At 44.7% G+C, this 22,047-nt stretch overlaps 1 protein-coding gene across 5 annotated transcripts in view; it reads right to left on the bottom strand.

Annotated features, from left to right (window-relative positions):
* The window catches only part of gpatch2 (G patch domain containing 2), a 342,724-nt gene that overhangs the window by 93,812 nt on the left and 226,865 nt on the right, over window positions 1-22,047 (bottom strand). For 4 of the 5 annotated variants that reach the window (XM_085981062.1, XM_085981060.1, XM_085981063.1 and 1 more), the window contains 3 exons: window positions 20,400-20,467; window positions 12,896-12,935; window positions 9,675-9,745 (listed from right to left, as the gene is read on the bottom strand). In XM_085981062.1, the coding sequence (XP_085837188.1) occupies window positions 9,675-9,745; window positions 12,896-12,935; window positions 20,400-20,467 (179 nt within the window). Of the gene's footprint in view, window positions 1-4,495; window positions 4,669-9,674; window positions 9,746-12,895; window positions 12,936-20,399; window positions 20,468-22,047 lie in introns of those variants that run through there. The other variant, XM_085981064.1, reaches the window with a different exon arrangement.

The following is a 22,047-nucleotide window of genomic DNA, read 5'->3' as shown; positions in this document are numbered from 1 at the left end:
CTGAGTTAGGGTGGTGAGAGGGGCTTCCCAAGAGCTCACACTGAAGAAGTGTGTGAGGCTCCAACTTTCTGCAGCTGCTCCTAAGGCTTCAAATAGTTCCCCCAAGCCTTGATCAACAAGGTCCTGCAGCCTGCAAATGCTGCCTCTTTAAATATCTTCAGCCCTCAGCGACCTGCTACTGCAAGCAAGCAAGCCAGCTGTTTTCACGCCAGCTCTCATCGGCGGGGTTCTCCGCAGGTGGGTTTCAGGTGGGGAAAGCCCCAAAGTCGCAACGGCACGGGAAAATCCACTTCAACAAGCAGATAATTGCTTGTTAGTGCTCCGACGAGCAGTCCCGCCAGCGGCGGGCGGGACTGAAGCGGGGCGCGTGAAAACGGCAGTCCGAAAGTCGGACGTGGCAGGGAATCAGGCGGGGGGGTCCCGACCCGCCTTTTCCGCGATTTTCGGACCACGGCCGCATGAAAAGCCGCCCGACAGCTGCCCGAAAATCGGGGCCAATGTAGTCCCTTCTCCTGGAGTAGAGAGCCTCTGTGACCTCCCAGATGCAGCGATGGACGGCAAACTTGGAGATGTTAGCTATGTCACCTGCTGCAGACTGGAAGAATCCGGTGGGGAAGAAATTGAGGGCCACTGGGAGAGCTGTGGTCGCCATGCTCTGAGGCTGCATGTCTGTTTGCAGGAGGTGGCTGAGTTCTGTGAAACGGAGTCTCCTAATACCTCCACTTAAGCGAACAGCAGTGTAAGAGAAGTGCTCTCCAAAGACTCGAGGTGGGTAAGGCCTCCTGTTGAAAGCCTTCCTCCTCCTCCCTCTGCATGCATCTTCTCTTTTTCGCTGCCTCCACTCCCTCTCCCGAAGATACTCAAGCATGAGGGGGACTGCAAGTACAGCTCCCATGACTGAGCAAGTGGTATGAGCAGAAGCCTTTAAATGAGAATCAAGGCATTCTCCACTTGCACCCATACTCCCTGTCACCTCAGGAACTTTAAACAAGTTTAGAAAGCTGCAAGAGTTGCAGAAAGTTACACAGAGCCAGTCAAACTGAGAAACCATGTCAGCTGCAAGTTGTTGATGATCCCTTTAAATATCGCCGCTGGAGGCTTCTTCCTGCTGCTGAATGCTTGGTCAGCTGGTCGTGATTAAGAGACGGCGGTAAGTGGAGTGGCGATGGCGAAAATGGCAGATCATAGGTCAAGTGAGCATCACGATCATTGATGTCATGATCTGCCTCATTTCCATTTCTGCAGCGAGTGCAGACAACGGCAGCGCTGCTGACCTGCCCAAAATGGCGGCTGCCATGGGACCCGCCGGAAACAAGGCAGCCGCCATTTTTTCTTCGAAACGGGCCTTAACGACTGGTGCTAAACCGCTGAATTTCTAGGCCCCTGTTTTTAATGTTAGGAGCAAGTGGACACTGCCCCCCATCACTCCTAACATTACATGTCAGCAGCTCAAGGAATGATGCTCTGTGCATCAATCCTTTAATCATTGACCTCAGTGTGACTCGCAGTTGGCAGTATAATTCAAATGTGCCAAATATACAATGCACTAATATACCGGAAGCTGCGGTATAACTGAAGCGTTAAATGGAACTAACGAGTTATAGAAATAAACTGTCTCCTGGAAACCCATCCAGAGTCACTTTCAAGAATTTTACAGAGGGTTACGGTTGTGTATTTTCAGTAGGGCAGGTTCAATTTAGAGTATATGATGACGAGCAAATACAATTAAATATGCCAAATAAGTGTCCAAGTCAGTTCCTTTACTTGAATAAAGAACAAAATAATCAAATTAACTGGATATACAGGTCTTATTTCATAGCAAGGAGGGATGTTGACCTCGATATTAACCTTCCATAATGGGCGGGAGAGGGTTGGGGGGGGGGGGGGGTGGGGGGGTTTAAAAATGAAAAAACTGGATCTCGATACATGTCCGTTGACGTTTTTACGGCGGTGGATTTCAAGGCATTCAAGTTTGGCGGGACACTTCACTGACATATTTAAATCAGGCTCCCACAGTGCAATTTGGAGCCTGATTTAAAATCAACGGCTGCTGCACGGGTTTCCCAAGGGTCGGGAAATTCAGCAGTGAAAGGGAGATGGGCGCTGCTGGCTTCACCAGGTTAAGTGCCTTTTACAGCACTTCTTTTGGGCCAGGAGGAGCAGGAGTGCTCCCACCGACCCCTCAAGAAAGCCTTTTGGCCTCCTTCCTGCCGATCGCGACTTCTCTCTCCCCCAGCCATCAATTGCTCCCCCTCCCCAAGCTTTGATGACCTCTCTCTCCATGCCAGGATCGCGGCTGACCTCTTCCCTCCCACAAGTCCCGAACGCTGACCTTCCCCCTCCTGATTGTCAGGGCCACCCCAATGGTCCCCGGCTGCAGCCTCCTGGATTTCTCGTCTAGCAGCCGGTCCGGCTATCAACCTTGCCGGCTGGCAGGTGGGAAACGGAAGATAAAAATGATAATGAGGTCCTGCCATTAAGCTCGGCAAGACCACCGCGTCCCCAGCCTTGCCGGGTTCTTCAGCTGTTTCTGGCCTCCCCCGCACACTCCCCATAAATTTCATAACTGTAAGGTTTTGTTTTTAAAAGATGGAATAAACCTGCTATCCATTTACAAACTGATTCTGAAGTTTATGGTTCATCAGAGAATCCTTCTCTCTTGATGTCAAGACAGGTTGTGCATTTGTTTTGAAATGGCCACATATCTGGATTTGATGTAAATAAATTAAACCATTATAATCGCCATAGTTGCTGGTCTGTGGTTCATCAGGTATTAGCACAGATGTACACAGCTAGCCTAAAATTCCCCCTTTTATTATTGCACATCAATCCCAATTTCTATCTTTCGTACTTCCTTGCTTTAATGAAATAAAATCTCAATTGTCAACCAAACCCCAGTGCTATTTTTGCCTCAGAATGCTACCAAAAGAGCCAAGCCAAACAGTAAAAAGTGGCGAAAGACATATTAATAATGGTGTTGATATTATCTTTTACAGCATTTAGGATTATGTTAACAATTTAATACAATACACGTTCTTTAAAGCCACGTTAAAACAATGGTTCACAATCTCTAAATGTTGGTATTGAGTTACTCGGCACCTGTTTCCACTCTATAAATGTGAAATGGTAGAAACCAGAAAGTTTTAGTCAGAAACTATTTGACATAGGTATGTTCTGCAGTCTCTTCTAAATTCATGCATTCATTTCAATATTGCACATCAATGATGAAATTATCTTGGAAGTATAGTGAACAGTGAGGAGGAGAGTGATAGACTTCAGGAAGACATAGACAAGCTGGTGGAATGGGTGGCCACGTGGCAGATGAAATTTAATGCAGAAAAGTGCGAAGTGATACATTTTGGTAGAAAGAATGAGGAGAGGACAAATAAACGAAATGGTACAATCCTAAAGGGGGTGCACGAACAGAGAGACTTGGGGGTATGTGTGCACAAATCGTTGAAGGTGGCAGGGCAGGTTGAGAAAGCAGTTAAAAAGGCTTATGGGATCCTGGGCTTCATAAATAGAGGTATAGGGTATAAAAGTGTGGAAATTATGTATTATTATTATTGCACATCAATCCCAATTTCTATCTTTTGTACTGTGGAATCTGTATAAAACAGTGGTTCGGCCCCAACTGGAGTGCTGTGTCCAATTCTGGGCACCACACTTTAGGAAGAATGTGAAGGCCTTACACAAGGTGCAGAAAAGATTTACGAGAATGATTTCAGGAATGAGGGACTTCAGTTACGTTGATAGACTGGAGAAGCTGGGGTTGTTCTCCTTGGAGCAGAGAAGATTGAAAGGAGATTTGATAGAGGTATTCAAAATCTTGAGGAGTAGATAGAAACTGTTCTCATTGGCAGAAGGGTCGAGAACCAGAGGACACAGATTTAAGAGAAAGAACCAAAGGTGAGGTAAGAAAAAGCTTTTTTATGCAGCGAATGGTTAAGATCTGGGTTGCACTGCTTGAAAGGGTGGTGGAGACAGACTCAATCTTATCTTTCAAAAGGGAGTTGGATAAGTATCTGAAAGAAAAAATTTTGCAAGGCTACGGAGAAAAGGCAGGGGAATGGGATTAGATGAGAGTCAGCATGGCCTCGACAGACAGAATGGCCTTCTTCCATACTGTAATGATTTTATGATTCCTACACTGCCAACTGGACATGTCGATACAGGAGGGCTTTTCAAGGAAATGTCAAAAAATGAAGCCAAAAGTATGCGGCCCTTCCGGCGCAATCTTTCTGCAACTTTGGTGAGAATACACCAGACGGTTCAGAAATTAGGCTGGATCCAAGATATGCTGGTTCTGCCCTAATGTTGGGATTTTTTTAAAGAGGTGAGCCTCTGACTGCCCCATGCAAAGCCAGTGGCATAAGAAGGGGCAGGGACACCCTATGCAGGGAGTTTCTGTGTCCCCGGCCTAAGAGCAGATCAGGGTAGGATCGGTGTCCTATGCACCCAGTGAAATAGGCAAACCGGCTTCTCGAGTGACAGGTATAGGGCCTACCTGGGGCACGTAGATCTTTTGTCTAAGCGGGGGGAGGTCAACAGAGCCGGTACCACCCCCCAGACTGTCACAGCTTGCCACAGTTTAGAGCCTCTGAATCGATTTGGTTAGAGCGAAGGGAACTGTCACTCTATTGAGGGTATATTATAGATCGCTGAGCACTGGAAAGGAAATAGAGACAAAAATATGTACAGATGTAAATTGGAGAAAGGTGCAGGAATAAGATGGTCATAATAATAGGTAACTTTAGTTATCCAAACATAGCCTAGGGTAAGAGAAGGGGAGGAGTTTCTACAATGTGTCCAAGAATGCTTTCTAGATCTGTATACGTTTAGTCCAACAAGCAAAGAGGCTGGATCTAGTTCTAGGAAATGAACTGGGGCAAGTAGGTAACTACAGCAAACAGCAACTTTCGCATATTTATGTTCAATGAAAATATTGACATAGAGACAGGAAAGGTAAAGGCACTTGAGCAGAATAATCTAATTTCAATAAGTTAAAAAGGGAACTAATTGGAAAGAAAATCAGTAAATGAGATGAGCCAGTGCACAAACAACGGGAAACATTCAAACAGGAGATGATCAGACTACAGACAAGACATTTTCCCACAAGAAGTATAGGTGGTGCAGCGAAACCTGGAGTTTCTTGGATGAGTAGAGAAAATGAAATAAGGCTTAACAAGAGAAACATGACAAATCGAGGGGTAATAGCACAAAAGAAAATAAATACAGAGGGGAAGCAACAAAAGATTAGAAAGGCTAAGAGATGGCATGAAGGAAGGCAGGTAGGAACAAAGGGAAATGTAAAGGATTAGTAAAGAAAGTGTATGGGCCATTTGGTGGATGAAGGGATGGCGGAGATATTAAACTAATATTTGCCTCGGTGGTAGTGAGAACAAAAAGGTACAGGAGGAGGTGGAGCAATTAGATACGGTAAGTATAGATAAGGAAATAGTACTGAAAATTATTGGTGGAAAAGGTACTTGCCCTGATGGCATGCATCCTGGAATGCTGAGGGAAGTCAGAGAGGAAATAGCAGAGGCTCCAAAAACAATCATCCTTGGATATGTAAATTGTCTAAGAGAACTGGGGGGTTGCCAATGTAACATCTCTGTTCACAATGGGAGAAAGGGATATAGGCCATAATGTAAATGAAATTAATACTCACCTAGAAAAACATGAGTTAATCAAGGACAGGCAGCTTGGATTTGTAAAATGGAAGTCATGTCTGACTAATTTAATATAATTCTTTGAGGAAATGAGTGTATTGATAAAGTAAATGCAGTGAATGTTGTGTTTATAGATTTTCAAAAGGCATTTGATCGGGTGCCACATACGATGGGTTATTGATTATCTACCGTTTTAGGCAGCTTTCTTGAGGAAGGATGTCAAAGCCATGGAGAGATGTCAAATAAATTCATTCTTCTTCTTCTTAGGCAGTCCCTTGGAACCGAGGATGACTTGCTTCCACATTAAAAATGAGTTCTCAGGTGATTATGATACCAGGGACAAGAGGCTTTAGTTATGAGTAGAAATCTGAGAAACTGGGGCAGATCTTTTCATTAGAACAAAGAAGGTTAAGAGAAGATCTGATTGAGGTATTCAAAATTATGAGAGGTTTTAATAAGGTAAACCAGGAAAAACAGTTTCTACTGGTCAGTGAGCCAGAACAAGAGGTCATTAACTTATCATCAACATAACAGCAACAAAAAACAGAAATGATCTAGCACTTTGAACAGTGAAAAACATTGCAATGTGCTTTAGAGGCAGCCGTAGCTCAGTGGTAGCACTCTTACCACTGAGTCAGAAGGTTGTGGGTTTAAGTCCCACTCTAGAGACTTGAGCATAAATTCTAGGCTGACACTCCAGTCGAGTACTGAGGGAGTGTTGCACTGTCAGGAAGTGCAATCTTTTGGATGAGATGTTAAACTGAGGCCCTGTCTGCCCTTTCAGGTGGATGTAAAAGATTCTGTGGCACTATTAAAAGAGCAGCGAAGTTCTCACCGGTTTCATGGCCAATATTTATTCCTCAAACAATATCACTAAACAGATTATCTGGTCATTATCATATTGCTGTTTGTGGGACCTTGCTGTGCACAAAATTGGTTGCTGTATTTCCTACATTACAACAGTGACTACACTTCAAATATACTTCAATGGCTGCAAAGCACTTTGGGATGTCCTGAGGTCGTGAAAAGTGCTATATAAATGCAAGTCTTTCTTCTTTTTCACGAAGGCAATAAGAAAAAATGGATGCTGAGCAAAAGAGGAGTTATCAGGATCGGTGACCAAAGAATTGGGTTTTAAAGAGGGTCTTAAAGGGGGAGAGAAATATCAAGAGGCGGAGGGGTCTAGGGAGACAATTCCAGAGCGAAGGGCTTAAGCAGCTGAAAGCATGCATGCCCACCAATGATCAGGTTAAGGGAAGGGGGCCAGAGTCAGAGGAACGGACAGTTTTGGTGTGTGTGGGGGGGGGGGGATTCTATCTTTGGTGGTGGTTCCAAAGATAGGGAGGGTCAAGGCAATAGAACAATTTAAACACAAGGGTGAGAATTTTAAATTTGAGGCACTGGGGGACCAGAAGCAAATGTAGGTCAGTGAGAACGGACAATTGGGGTTGATTTTCAGTGTGCCGTGAGGCAGGCTTTTAGGCGTGCGGGGGGGCTAAAATCCCGAATTCGGGGGACCCGACACCATCCCGTCCAAAACCCGCCTCCACGTAAGTTTCACTGGAGGCGGGTACCTGCCCCGCACTGGGACCCGCCGACCCGAGACGGGAAGGGATTAGTGCCAATTAACTGCCGGTTAACAGGCAGTTTTTAGCCTAATCCCTATTTTGAGGGGTGTCGTGTGGGATTCCCGACGGCTCCAAACCACGCCAGGTTAGAGCAGTTGGGCCGTCGGGTTGAAGGACTTGGAGGGGTCGCGATGTTGGTGTTCAGGTGAGTGATGGGTGCATGAGTGCAAAGGTAAGTGTGATTGATGTGTCTGAAGTGTGTAAAGAAGTTTAAATTACCTGTACTTACCTTAACAGCCTTTCTTCCTCTAGGTTTCGGGAGTCCATCACTCAGCCGGCACTGAAAGCAAAATGGCTGTGAGCTGTCAAAAGTGACAGCCTTCAGCTTTCATTGCCAGTGTGAGTTCTAACTGAGTCTGTGTGGAAGGACTCAGGTTAGAAGTCAGACTGTCAGTGTTTGACAGCTTCAAACAGCTGTGAAACACTGATATTTCATCTGTCAAGACCTCTTGACAGATGAAATTTCAGTCTTACGTCACCTGTTGCCGGGTGGCCCTTAATTGGCCTGCTGAGCCCGTTGGGCAGGCTCAACAGGGTCAATCAAGGGAAAATCGCGTGGATTGGCCGGACGTCGATGTAGGCGGGACTAAAACCCGAAAGTTGTAGTCCCGCATCCTTCCCGACAGCTTAATGAAAATCGATCCAATGGATGAGCAAGACATGGCGTGGGATAGGATAAAGGTAGTAGAATTTTGGATGTTTATGGAGGGTGGAGAAAGAGAGGACAGCATTGAAGTATTCAAATCTGAAGGTGAAGGTTTTGGAGTTAGGGATGGGGAGGGAATGTTACAAAAGTGGCAATGGGCAGTCCTTGTGATGAAGAAATATGGGGGGAATTTTAACCCCCAAAAAACAGGTGGGTTGGGTGGGAGGTTAAAGGGTTAAAAATCAGAACCCAACCCCAACTGCCCACTTTTGGTTTTAACGGAGACAGGACGGGGGGGGGCAGGCAGTCAACACACTCGCAGGAGGTGGGTTGGCACTTTAAATATTATAATGAGGCTGTGTGCCCCATGGTGACCATTTTAAATTCAACTGTGAGTGGGCGGTTTCCCAGGCCTTGGGGAACCCGGCAGCTACAGGGAGGCGAGGACTGCTGGATCCAGGAGGTAAGTGCCTTTCCACTTACCTGGTGGATCCAGCATTCCTGCCTTCCCAACCCCCCGCAACTGGACACCGCCCCCGCCTCCCCCCCCCCCCCCAGCCGAGGCCTCCAATAACCCCCTCCCCCCACTCCAACGAGGCCTGTGGTCTCCGATCCCCCCTCCGGCCTTCTGACCTTCCCCCTCCGGCCTTCTGACCCCCCTCCCGTGGCCTTTCAACTCCGTGGCCTTCCAACCCTCATTCCAGCCTCCGAACCCCCTCCGGCCTTCCAACCACCGCCCCCACCCCCATCTCTGCGGCCTGGCACCGCAGGCCTTCCCGCCCGACAGGCAGCCAGCCTCTCTATCTGGCTGGCTGCGGGGTGGGGGTGGGGTGGGGCGGAAACAGAGATTCAAAATGTTACAACCATTAAATTCGTTCAGCCTCCCCACCACCACAACCCGCCACCCCACCCCCCCAGCTCCCTAGCCGCCTCCAAATTAAAATTCCGGCCATGGAGTCAGAGCCAGCCTACTTAAGGTTCAGATAGTGACTGGAAAGGAATGGAGTGATGGAGTGAGTGGTGAGGATACCGAGTTGTGGTGGGGGGCCAAAGATGAAGGCTTTGGTCTTCGCAATGTTTACTGGAGGAAACAGTGACTCATCCAAGAATGCATGCCAGACAAGCAATCTGATAATACAGAGACATTGGAGAGATTAAGACAAGTGATGGGGAGGTAGAGCAGGATGTCTTCAGCATACATGTGAAAGTTGACTCAATATCTGCAGATGATGTTGCCAAGGGGCAGCACATGGATGAGGAAGGGCTCACGAGCCAAAAGAATGAAAGGAGACGTTAAGAGAATTTTTTTTGACGCAGAGGGTTGTTTGGTAATGGATTGACAGTGGTGGAAGCAGAATCCATAGCAGTTTTTAAAATGGAGGTGAATAAATATTTGAGAAAGAAAATTTTTAAATCAAATGGGGCAAGGGACTAATTAGAGAGCCAGCATAGGCATGATAATGCTGAATCGTCTCCTTCTGGCTGTATAATTCTATGAAGAATACAAAAAACTCTTACGTTTGAGTAACTGCTTCTTATTTGAAATAACATGACATTTCTAAGCTAATATACTTCCTAATGTGTTAGGAATTTATCATTGTGTACTTTAAGATCATATAGAAAAAACATTAACTGCTCACTAAACAACTTTCCCCTCGCCTAAACTCTTACATTAAAAAGAAAACAACATATCTATTCAGCATTGCGCCATGAAAATTATCTTACCCACTAGATGTTTGTAATGAGCTGGTTTTTCTGGGTGTACTGTCTCCATGGATTTCTTGCAGGTAACCAAGCTAAAAAAAGTCACACAACTATGTTACTCTCAAACACAGGTCTGTTGTGCTGTTGGTTACAACACCACAACTTGTTTGTATATGGCTTTTCACGTCAAAGTATTTTACAAGAGGAAATGGTGGACCTCAAGTAGGGACTGAAAACATGGTCAAAGCCTTTTAGAAGGCCTTTCAATGCAGATAGATGTAGCAAGGAACGGAATTCTAGAAGACAGGGACATGGCGGCTTTCATATATCTTCCATTTAAATTATAAGGTTTGATAAGGAGCTCCATTTTATTGAGTTACTGTAATGTGCAGTGAACTTTGTCAGTTTAGAAAAAGCATACTATTTTCTGCATTTTGCTTTTCATTCTGAATTTATTAGGATACCCTATTTAGCAGAAAGTGCCACTAATCTACAGACTGAAAGTATTTGGTGTTTGACGTAAATGTCAAAAAAGTGTGGGGTTTTTTGGAGGAGAAAGGATATTTAAAAAATGTAAAATAGATATTTATTAGTTTTACTACAGGATATGTATTTCTTAAAAAGTGATTAGAAATTATGGTACTCTGAAAAAAATTATGAATATACTTTGAAATGCCAAATAAATTAGTCTCAATTGTTCATTATAGATGCCAACAAAGACTCTTTTGAATTTCTATGCCAGAAAACATCTGGCTTTAGCCAATGCCTGAAATTATATGGACATCAATAGAAAACATTGCAGGGACTTCACTTGATATTAACTATGCTATGATCTAACTCCTTCTGTTATGGGCATCTCCTGTACTATAACATCTCACTGTTACTTTAATACAAAGACAGAAAATGCTGGAAATACTCAGCAGGTCAGGCAGCATCTGTGGAGAGAGAAACAGAGTTAACGTTTCAAGTTGATGAACTTTCGTCAGACCACTCTGACGAAAAGTCATCGACTTGAAACGTTAACGCTGTTTCTCTCCTCAGGTGCTGCCTGACCTGCTGAGTATTTCCAGCATTTTCTGTTTTTATTTCGGATTTCCAGCATCCGCAGTATTTTGCTTTTGTATTACTGTTACTTTAATGCAGTTTTATTTTTGTGAAGTTAAATTCCATGAGAAGATCACATTTTCTTGGCCAAAGAGTTGTTCTAATTAGAGCAACTCTAATATAGGTTGACTATCCCTTATTCGAAAACCTTGGGACCAGCTGTGTTTCGGTTTTCGGAAATTTTCGGATTTCAGAAGGTATTATTTCAGACTGGGAAACTCTGAACATTAAATTAATTTGGTAATTAGTATTTGTATTTAATATAAATTTTAAAAGTTCAGGCTACCTCTTGCGACTGTTCCGTGTTGCATTCCCCTTCCTGCTTCTCTGTGCTGCCGCTCCCAGTCTGTTTACAGCTCCCTCTGCTCCGTGTCTCATTCCCCTTCCTGCTTCTCTGTGCTGCCGCTCCCAGTCTGTTTACAGCTCCCCCTGCTTCGTGTCTCATTCCCCTTCCTGCTTCTCTGTGCTGCCGCTCCCAGTCTGTTTACAGCTCCCCCTGCTTCGTGTCTCATTCCCCTTCCTGCTTCTCTGTGCTGCCGCTCCCAGTCTGTTTACAGCTCCCTCTGCTCCGTGTCTCATTCCCCTTCCTGCTTCTCTGTGCTGCCGCTCCCAGTCTGTTTACAGCTCCCCCTGCTTCGTGTCTCATTCCCCTTCCTGCTTCTCTGCGCTGCCGCTCACAGTCTGTTTACAGCTCCCCCTGCTCCGTGTCTCATTCCCCTTCCTGCTTCTCTGAATTCCTTGACTTAGCGGGGGTCTGGGGCTCGACTGCCGCCGCCAGTTGTGGGAAAGCCGGATATTGGCTGACTCCTACGCTAAGCTGGCCCGCAAATCAGGCCGGGGGGGCGGGGGGTGGAGAAAAGAATATCGGACAGGCTGCTGCAGCTATCGGACGGGCCGCTGTATTGTTGGGTTCACTCTCCCGGTACCTCCTTCACACTGCCCGGCTCGGCCTGCAATCTCCTACCCAGGAGGGAACTCTGTGACCCTCTGCCCTGCTCACAGGGAAAGGCAGAGCTCCCTCAGTCACACTTAACATCGAGAGCGAAGGCCGGCGTGTCGACAATCTGCAGGAATTCTTGTTCTGGGCCCCGGAGGACCACTCCTGTCATGTTTTGCACCACTCGGGTCATGTCGTGCGCACGACTTACGCTGAACGAAAAAACTTTCGGTTTTCAGAAGTTCGGATAAAGGATAGTCTACCTGCAGTATCATAGTTGAGCAAGACCGAAGTGCAAATGTGTAAAACATTTATCACTTTTTATTCAAAAAAATGGTCAGTCACTATCATTTTAAGGTCAACAATGCAATTACTTCTGTAAAGGGCAGCTCCTAACAATAAATAGTACATTGTCAAAGCGGAACAATTTTAATTCATGGCAAAAGAAATAGCATCTCAGCGTTACAACTAAGATTCTTTATGGGGTAGAAGAGAAATGGTACAGAATGAAGAAACCTGAGGTAGCATCTTGTGGATCATAATTCTTCTTCAGCTAACTGAGATCTCTGCTCACCGGTTTTTGAATAACTAAAAATAGCATTTCTGTATTTTTAAATGCTGAATATTTCCAGTTTTCTTCGAATAATCTATAACCATGTTATATTTATAATTTGGTACAAATACTACCCTTGAAAGACTTTACCAGAAGTTTTAAAAAAAAATTAAAAATACTCTTCTCATATTTACCTTTCAAATAATTTAAGCATTAACCACATTATAGAAATGTCATGTTGTAAATAGTAAAAAAAATATATTGTTTTTGGCAATCTACGTTCTAGCTTTTAAGAGTTCAAACATTCTAGAAACATGCCAGGGAAACCATTTTCATATCTAAGGCTAATTAAACCAAGGGAGACTGGACAATTTCTTTCACTCTCGTGCATACAAATACCTTTTTTTTAAAGAAACAATATATCCACAAGCATGTTAAGCAAAGTGCCAAAATTGTATCAGTAAATCTACTCTATCCTGTCGGAGTGGCTGAAAGCTGATTACAGATTGTTTTTATGGTTGATAAGAAGCCAGGGTGTGTTGTGCTGGCCAATTAATGTCTTAACAGTTGGTTTAAAAAAAAGCTAGAACTGGAACCTGCATATGCAGGAGCATGACGCAAACAGTTCTTGGCTACAGTATTTTGTACCTGGCTGTGATCCTTCCTGGCCGCAGGGCAAAACCAAAGGCTGTGGGAGAAAAGGGATAGATTTTAATAACACACATCTTTATGAGCATGTGCTATCACATGGCAGCCCAGTACGTGCATTTTGGCCATTAAACAACCACTACAATAGTGCAACCCCAGGCTATACTGTTATATTCTGTTATTTAATGGTACATTTTATGGGACGTTTAAGAGTCCTCACTAACTCTTTTATGACTTTGATTTGAGTGCAAACAAGCATTCAGCTTGAAAAATTCCACTGCCAAGGTGGTTGTTTAACATTACAAAAAAATGCATGTTAAGTAGCTTCTTAGAACACTAAAAGGGCTATTTTTCTTCTTTAGATGCCAAGAGAATGAAACATACTTTTTACAACAACAAACAACAACCTAAAATCATATGGCAGTAAATGCTGCAGGGGTTCTCCCCATTGTTTTCCGTAACTTCAAGGTAGATCGGCGGAAAACCAGAAGAAACGGTGTTTCCGCCCATGTTAGGGTGGAAGATCGGGTAACCCCAGCGGATATTCTACCCCATACAATTTTGCAGTCCAGAAAAAGGTCATTTTGGCCCATTGCGCTTGTGTTGGCTCTGTGAAAGAGCTATCCACTTAGTCCTATTCCCCTACTCTTTCCTCATACCTTTGCAAGTTTTTCTTTTTCAAATATTGATCCACTTCTCTTTTAAAAGCAATTATGGATTCCACTTCCACCACTGTTTCTGTTGAGAAATTCAGGCAGCTAAATTGGATAGCCCCTGAAAACTGGCGCGGGGATCATGATGTGCAATTACCCTGCGCCCGTTTGATGTAATGCAGGCAGCACGAAGTTGCTGCCCTCTTAAAGGGGAGGTGCATTGTAGCTGGAGCAGGTGCTGGGAGTCCTTTGTGAGCTGAAGCTAACCTAAGAAAGACAGAAGAATGGCAGAACATGGCAGAGAGCGGGCTCCCAGGTTTTCCGATGCTGCACAAGAGGTCTTGGTGGAGGAGGTGGAACTGAGGAAAGACGTCCTGTATTCGCAGGGGGGCAAGGAGGCCTTCCAGACTCACGGTGAAAAGGCAGTAGGGCCAGATAGGAGGTCAATGCCAGGAGTCTGGATGCAGTGTTGCAAGAAGTTTAATGACCTCACACGAGTGGTCAAACTCAGTGAATGCATCTTCAAATGCCATATCCTACCAACTGCACCACTAGCCTCAGCCACTGCTCAAATCACCTCACCCCCATCACTCACCTACCAGCAGTCTCTATCAATCAGGGCTCATACCTAATATGCATATGTTTCACCACACCCTCACACATTTAGCACTGTTGCATGCCTCACACCAACATCTCACAGCCTGCACACACTGCCAGCCATTCACCCATGGCAGCCACATCACCCAAATATTTTGCATGACACACACATCCCTCTCTCTTGCAGGAGAAGGGGGTGCACAACCGAAGGCAGAAAGAACTAACCAGAGAGGGAGAGGCGTGCCAGCATGCTCTAACCCCCATTTAGGAGACGATGCTGGCCATTATCGAAAGGGCCATTGCTGAGGCCGTGGCCAATGCCGGGGTTGAAACTATTGAAGATGACGGTATCATAATCCTCCTCTTCACATCCACTTCCTCCTCATTCCACAATCTGACTTACAAGCTGCAGATGGTTTAAGCACGCACCTCTTACTTTCTCCCCCTCCCCTCACCGCAACCTTACCCTTGTGCCTTTTCCCTTTCAGATACCCAAGAGGTGCAATCTGGTCAGGCAGTGGAGGAAGACCAAGAAGACACTGGTGATGAAGACACACCGTCACTTGATTTCACACTCGCAGCCATCAGCTCAGATGACACTGCACATATCTTAGAGGACAGGTTAAAGGCAGGATCTGCATGTGGTGAGACACCAGGCAGTAGGTGCCAGCTCGCCGAAGGGTGAGGTCGCAAGCGAGTTCTGCTGCAGGGGACTCAGATGAGGATTTGATGGGCCAGGCTACAGAAGAAGGCTGATGGGCCAGGCTACAGAAGAAGGCTGATGGGTGTACACAACAAAATACTTGGTGCATTGGAAGCCTGCCAGAAAGCCCGCGGTCTATGTCAAGGAGCATGGAGGAGTCCGGCACCATCTTGGCACAGGGCTTTGCGCAGAGCTTGGAGCCCATCCTTTCCAGCTTGGAAGTGGTGGCCAACTGCATGAACAAACTTGTGGACCCAAACATGATGCAGCATCTGATGGCCAATGTCTCAGCTTCCATTGCTGTACAAGCAGCTTCCACCAAAAGTCTGAGTGCTGTAGTGGAAGCTCAGACTGCAAGGTCAGCTTGCTCCCATGCAAGCTCAGACTGCTGCCATCATAGCTGTGGATAGCAATGTTTAAAGGGGCCTGCAGGGTGTCACAGCAGGCCAGCACTCTATCCTCCAACAGATTATTAGGATTGCTGAGGCACCGCCCTGGGGGAGTGGCAGTGGCTCCATGGACCACGAGCCTGTTGTCTTCTCTCAGGATAACAGCATTCGTGCTCCCACCCCAGCCACTCTGCCAGTGCCCTTGTTGTTGCCTGTCAGCCAGCCAGCCCAGACTGCTGCCGCCAATGTCGAGATGGTGCAGTCTGAAGCCGGGCCTTCAAGGCCCAGAGTTACTTGAGGTCATCCTCCAAGGCCATCTGCAGTCTCCGCCACTGAAAGTTAGCAGCCTTCCACCAGTCAATTTGCAGCCACTGGGGTACCACTACATAGAAGCACTAGGACAGGCAAAGGCACACAGAAGACAGACACTAAGAGAATTCACAAGGGTAATGTTTAAAAAAAAATTGTTCATGGTATGTGGGCGTCGCTGGCAAGGCCAGCATTTATTATTGGCCATCCCTAATTGCCCTTGAGAAGGTGGTGGTGAGCCGCTTTCTTGAGCCGCTGCAGTCCGTGAGGGTATTAGGGAGGGAGTTCCAGGATTTTGACCCAGCGACGATGAAGGAACAATTAGTTTAAGTTTGTATGCAACATGGCATGATTTCATTTATAAATCTGGTTTAGAATGTTTATTTTGTTAGCTTTTATTTTTGCATTGTGACCAACAGGTCGATGAGCTGATCAGTGACAAAGGGAAGGTAAGGATTGTGGTACTGTTGGTGAATGGGGAATTGGGGTTGAGGTTACTGGCATCACACTTGAATTAGTTCGTCACGTACAGCCTGGCCAGAAAGGGGCTGTCTAGGTTGCCGCCTCCCTTTCTCTTCCTTCTCTTCCACCTACACCTCTTCCACGCCCTCCTCTTCCCCCTCCTTTACCAAGATGGCGTCCGGTGTGCTTCGCATCAGAAATGTGCGCGTGTGCCGCAGACACCATTTTGATACCCTAAGGGCACTTGTAGTGCCCATAAAACACTACCAAGTCCAATTTCTCAGCCTTCATGTCCTAACAACCACCTGGTTAAAAAAAACTTAAACAAACCTTTCCCTTCCATAGAAAATTGAATAAAAGTGTTAAAGACACAAAATACAATTCAATTAATAAATTTAATCATTATTTTGGGCACGTAGGGGTAGATTTTCCTGAACCTGTCGGGAAGAAGGCGGGACTTCCCCTTTCGGGTTTTTGACCCGCCTACTTCGACGTCCGGCCAATCCGCGTGATTTTCCCTTGATTGACCTTGTTGAGCCCGCCCAGCAGGCCAATTAAGGGCCACCCGGCAACAGGTGACGTCACAGACTGAAATTTCATCTGTCAAGAGTTTTTGACAGATGAAATATCAGTGTTTTACAGCTGTTTGAAGCTGTCAAACACTGACAGTCTGAGTTCTGACAGGAGTCATTCTGTACAGACTCAGTTAGAACTCTTACCGGCACTCAAAGCTGAAGGCTGTCACTTTTGACAGATCGCAGCCGTTCAGCTTTCAGTTCCGGCTGAGTGATGGGCTCCCGACGGCTACAGGAAGAAAGGCTGTAAAGGTAAGTACAGGTAAGTAAAAGTTCTTTACACACTTACCTTTACACTCATGCACCCATCACTCACCTGAGCGCCAACATCGCGACCCCTCCAACTCCTTCAACCCGACGGCCCGCCTGCTCTAACCTGGCGTGGTTTGGAGACGTCGGGAAACCCACACGAAACCCCTCAAAATAGGGATTAGGCTAAAAACTGCCTGGCAGTTAATTGGCACTAATCCCTTCCCGCCTGGTTTCGGCGGGTCCCAGTGCGGGGCGGGTACCCGCCGCCTCTGAAACTTATGTGGGGCGGGGTTTTGGGCGGGATGGTGTTGGGACCCCCAAATTCGGGATTTTCAGACCCCGCCCGCCTGAAAACCCGCCCGACGGCTGGGGGAAAATCGGGGCCATAGAAAATCGGTAGACATTTTTTTTCTGAAAAGCATTTTGAAGTGATTAGAATGGTTAATGAACTAAGAAAAGTTGACATTTTTATGTAAGGTTTTACCATTATAACTGTTGATATAGGTACTTTCAATGTTGAATATGGGCATAAACAGTGTGAATCATAATCCTAACACAGACGTAACGATGGTGGATAGAAAGTGCATACCATATGCAAGATTTTTTATATATAAACACACACACGTGTATTTGTTATGAAACTAATATACATTTTTATTACATTTAAAAAAAGAGAATAATTGATTTCATTCATGTTTTTAAGATTGTCTGTATTTGTGCTGGTGGCAATGTGGTTTTAAGAGTTGAGGCAACTTGCTTGTTTTTAGTCTCCAGGGTTTAGCTTAGTCATGGAATGGGAGCTTAGTCATACTTGTTGGGGTCACTGCCTTTCCCTGACAATCGGTGCTGAAGGATGGGGGTGGGGATGGGGGTTGCACCAGTAACACTCTAAGAAGGGAACTCAAATTACTTGGCATTTCTCCAGTTACTAGTGGAGGCCAAATATTACTCATCTGATTGGAATGTGTCCTACAGTGTACTTCAACCTCCTGTTTAATTAAAGGAGAAATGGCAAGAATTAGGGAGAAAGAACCTCAGCACCACCAAAATGTGTGAGAGCCAACTTTTATTGTATACCACACATACACACCCACTGCAACTCCAGAATAGTTTCCCTCCATATCAGATGACTCTAGGAGAGACTGCAGACAGAAGGGCACCTTGCTACATGTATTATGGTCATGTCCCATTAGTTTAGGTCCATCTTATTCAATGGAATATTTGATTAGTTAATATCAACAACACCCCCATCCTTTAGCACCGATTGTCAGGGAAAGACTTTGACCCCAACAAGTATAACTAAGCTCCCATTCCATGACTAATCTGTATAAACTCCAATCCCATTACTATCCTGGTATTTTTCAAGTTCTTTTTAAATTGACAGTTGGGTGTGTGTTTCACATATACATTACTTAATATACATTACTTAATATGTAAAAATGTTACATATCTAATATTTATCTACTAAAGGGGAAACAATGGAACATTTCTATTATAAAAGGAATCAAACTGTAAAATTAATAAAATATGTATCATTTGACTTAGAGAAAGAAAATTAGACAAATAGTCCAAATTTAAAGAGTAGCTAGGAGTAGGCCTAGCTAGTACTAGTAGCTAGGCCTACTGCAGCATTTATACATAATTGGCATGCAGCCCTGTACTTCACTGTTAATGTGACTTACTTTAAAATCACCAAAACAATGATGAAACCTAGAGCTGGGATCAGAATTGGACTGGGCAGGAGCTGGGGATCAACCAAAGACAGGAGTCATAGTGAACAAAATCACATGTTGTAAAGAAGAAAAATGTGGATAACTAAATCCTGATAAATGAATAACTATCTCTGCCAAAAAGATTGGTTAGATTTAAGTTTTTATAATTCTAGTACAACTGAATGTGAAAAGTACATAGGTAAATTTTCTGTTTCAACTGGAAAATTAAGGGTATGAAAAATGACCATGCCTAACTATGGAACTTGTGTATAATGATGCCCGTGGATTGACTTTGATTCGTTATGCATATATATGATGGCTTCAGTTTCAATGCCTAAAACCCAAACAGCTAAAACAGTTTACAGGAAACTCTCGATTTACCGGCACCTAAATAACCGGAAATCTCTGTTAACTGGCAAAATTCAGGAGTAGGTCCAAGTAAGTTTAACTTCATATTAGTGGCCGTTCCTGGATCTGTGGCTGTGAAACCAGGGTCCCTGCACTTGTTGCTAAGCAACAGGGAAACCTGGATTTGTTGCTGTGTACGGAGCTCTGGTACCTTTTACTATAGCGCTCTGTAATCCGGACTTTTTGATAAACCGGCACCACGCCAGTCCCATCGGAGCCGGATAAAAAAGTTTCCTGTATTTAACTTAACATTTACAGATTTTGCACTGGATCTAATTTTACTCCTGGGTTACACAGCACCACCAAGTTCAGTTGTCATGTCACACTTCTATTCCATTACAGGAAACTTTGTGCTATCCGGCACCCACGGGACCGAGCTGCTGCCGTTGCCTCAAAACTTCCATACTCTCCAGAGTTAATGTTGAGAGATACGGAGATTCTTATCTCCATATTTGCCAACAAACACTGTTGCTTAGCAACAGCTTCTAAACACTCGGGTGTGGCCCTAAAGCTCTGTAGCTGAAGCTGTTGCTATAGCTACAGACCTTGCACAGCTTGACTGTTCAAACAAAGCAAAAAAAACGGCTGCTGATTTTTGCCGGTGGCTCCAGATTGCCGGATAGCTCACCTCTGGATAGCACAAAGTTTCCTGTAATTTGAAAGGTTCAATAATGGTAACCATGATATAATATACATGCAGAGCCAAATTAAGAATTCTTGGGGGGGTCCTCCGCACCCCCTGCACAACTACCCCCCAATCCATAAGAACACAAGTGTGTAATAAAATTCATGAAGAAATAGGCCCGTAGAATGCTTACATACTGCGTTAATATTAAAGTAAATCATATCACAATACACTATACTTTTTTTTTTGGAAATATACTATACTTAAATGAAACTAAAATAATGGTTGTATGCAGTTGTCCTGTGTTAAGGTGAGTTTTACTAGGGACCCATAGGCCCATGCATTAATCCGCCCCTGATTCAATGAAAACTACAGGATATATTTACCAATCCAATGATCCCAATGTGGATTTGTGCCTGGCAAGAGTGCTGCATACCCAGGTCTTCAACTTGCGTTTCCTTCGAGTATGGTTCTCCATTGGGATCAGTGAATTTAACCACATGTTTAAGAGTGCTATGGCTAACTGATTATATGGATAGCACTGATTAGAACTTTTTGTAAAGAAAGCTCTGTTTTCTTTGTTGATTGATTCAGCATTTACTTGTTTTAATAAACTCTTAAGTTCACAACGTGAAACCAAACAGTCATATATAGATAGGAAGGCAGGTGTTTCCCTTGCATACAAGTAATGTTTGGCTTAAAATAAAACAGTCACACAGTACCATGCTGCTCTGGGATATTGGTCACACAGCAGGAAGGATAATAAATAAGTCTGGGCATTGGTAATGATGAGGAATCATTGATGTAAATTATACTCACTCTTGGTGATGGGGGTCCTGGGAAAAGTGGACTAGTCTCTCATTACTGCCAGGCCCAGGAGTGTTAATCTGGAAAAGGGAAACAAATCGCTCAGAAGAGTCCATGATGTATGCAGAGCTGTCAGAGCCAAAGATACAATGATCTTCTGTAGAGAGACTACATCCCACCTATGGAGGTGAATATTTATCCTAGTAATGAAAAGGCTAGCAGTCAACCAAGATACAGTATACTAGTACAGCTGAAGAATTTGACTAGAGTGCTCCTGTCTTTTATTACTATTGCCTCTTTTGTGTCAAGAACAATTTTCTTCATTCCTTATTTTGCATGTTTGGAAACAATGGCCCAGAAATTCGGGTCTCCACGGGTGAGTATGCACGGGGTACTCACCCGTAAGCCCAATGGAAGTGCCGGTTTTGTGCATGCACTGAAAGGGGCTGAGAGGTGGAATGCGTGCGCAGGAGAGGCAGCGCGTGCGCATCGAACTTACGTTTTTTTTGCAGGTTTTCCCAGAAGGGTAAGTCTCCAACAGTTACACTTTAAAAAAGCAGGCGCAAGGCCTGCTTTTTACAAGGTAAGTGGTGAATTAATTAAAATTGAAACATTTTTTCCACAGGTTTATTATTTTTAAATACTTTAAGGAAAGGCAAGTTTATTTTCAGCCCCGTTAGAAAATGTAATAATTTTTTTCACAAATTTAAATTATTGTTTAAAATAGTTATTTCATGTAATTTATAGTTTATTTTAAAGATGTGATTTAAAAAAAAAAATATTTGAAGATTTAGTGATGTTTTGGGGCTTATGGTACATAGATACATAGAAGATAGGAGCAGGAGTAGGCCATTCGGCCCTTCTTGCCTGCTCCGCCATTTAATGAGATCACGGCTGATCCTTTAATTCAGTATCCCGTCCCCGCCTTCTCTCCGTAACCCTTAACCCCTTTTGCCCGTAGAAATATATCTAATTCCCTCTTAAATATATTTAATGAGCTGGCGTACACTGCCCTCTGTGGCAATGAGTTCCACAGGTTCACCACTCTCTGAGTGAAGAAATTCCCCCTCATCTCTGTCCTAAATGGTTTAGCCCTTATCCTTAAATTATGTCCTCTAGTTCTGTTCTCACCCGCCAAGGGAAACATTCCTTCTGCATCCAGTCTGTCTAGACCTGTCAGAATTTTATACACTTCTATGAGGTCCCCTCTCAATCTTCTAAACTCCAGTGTGTACATCCCTAAACTACATAGTCTCTCCTCATAGGTCATTCCCGCCATTCCTGGTATCAGCCTGGTGAATCGCCGCTGCACCCCCTCCATGGCAAGAACATCCTTCCTCAGATGAGGCGACCAAAACTGTACACAGTACTCGAGGTGTGGTCTCACCAGTGCCCTGTACAGCTGCAGCAAGGTATCCCTGTTCCTGTATTCTAACCCTTTTGCTATGAAGGCCAGCATACCGTTTGCCTTCTTGACCGCCTGTTGCACCTGCATGCTCGCCTTCAGTGACTGGTGTACAAGAACACCCAGGTCTCTCTGTACTTCCCCCTCTCCCAATCTATTGCCATTTAAATAATAATTTGCCCTCCCGTTCCTGCACCCAAGGTGGATAACTTCGCACTTGTCCACATTATAGTGCATCTGCCATTTATCCGCCCA

The sequence above is a fragment of the Somniosus microcephalus genome, chromosome 3 (genome assembly GCF_052327205.1).
Source record: "Somniosus microcephalus isolate GS21.2 chromosome 3, FLI_Smic_1.0, whole genome shotgun sequence".
NCBI lineage: Eukaryota > Metazoa > Chordata > Chondrichthyes > Squaliformes > Somniosidae > Somniosus > Somniosus microcephalus.
This window is presented reverse-complemented; position numbering and strand designations above follow the sequence as displayed.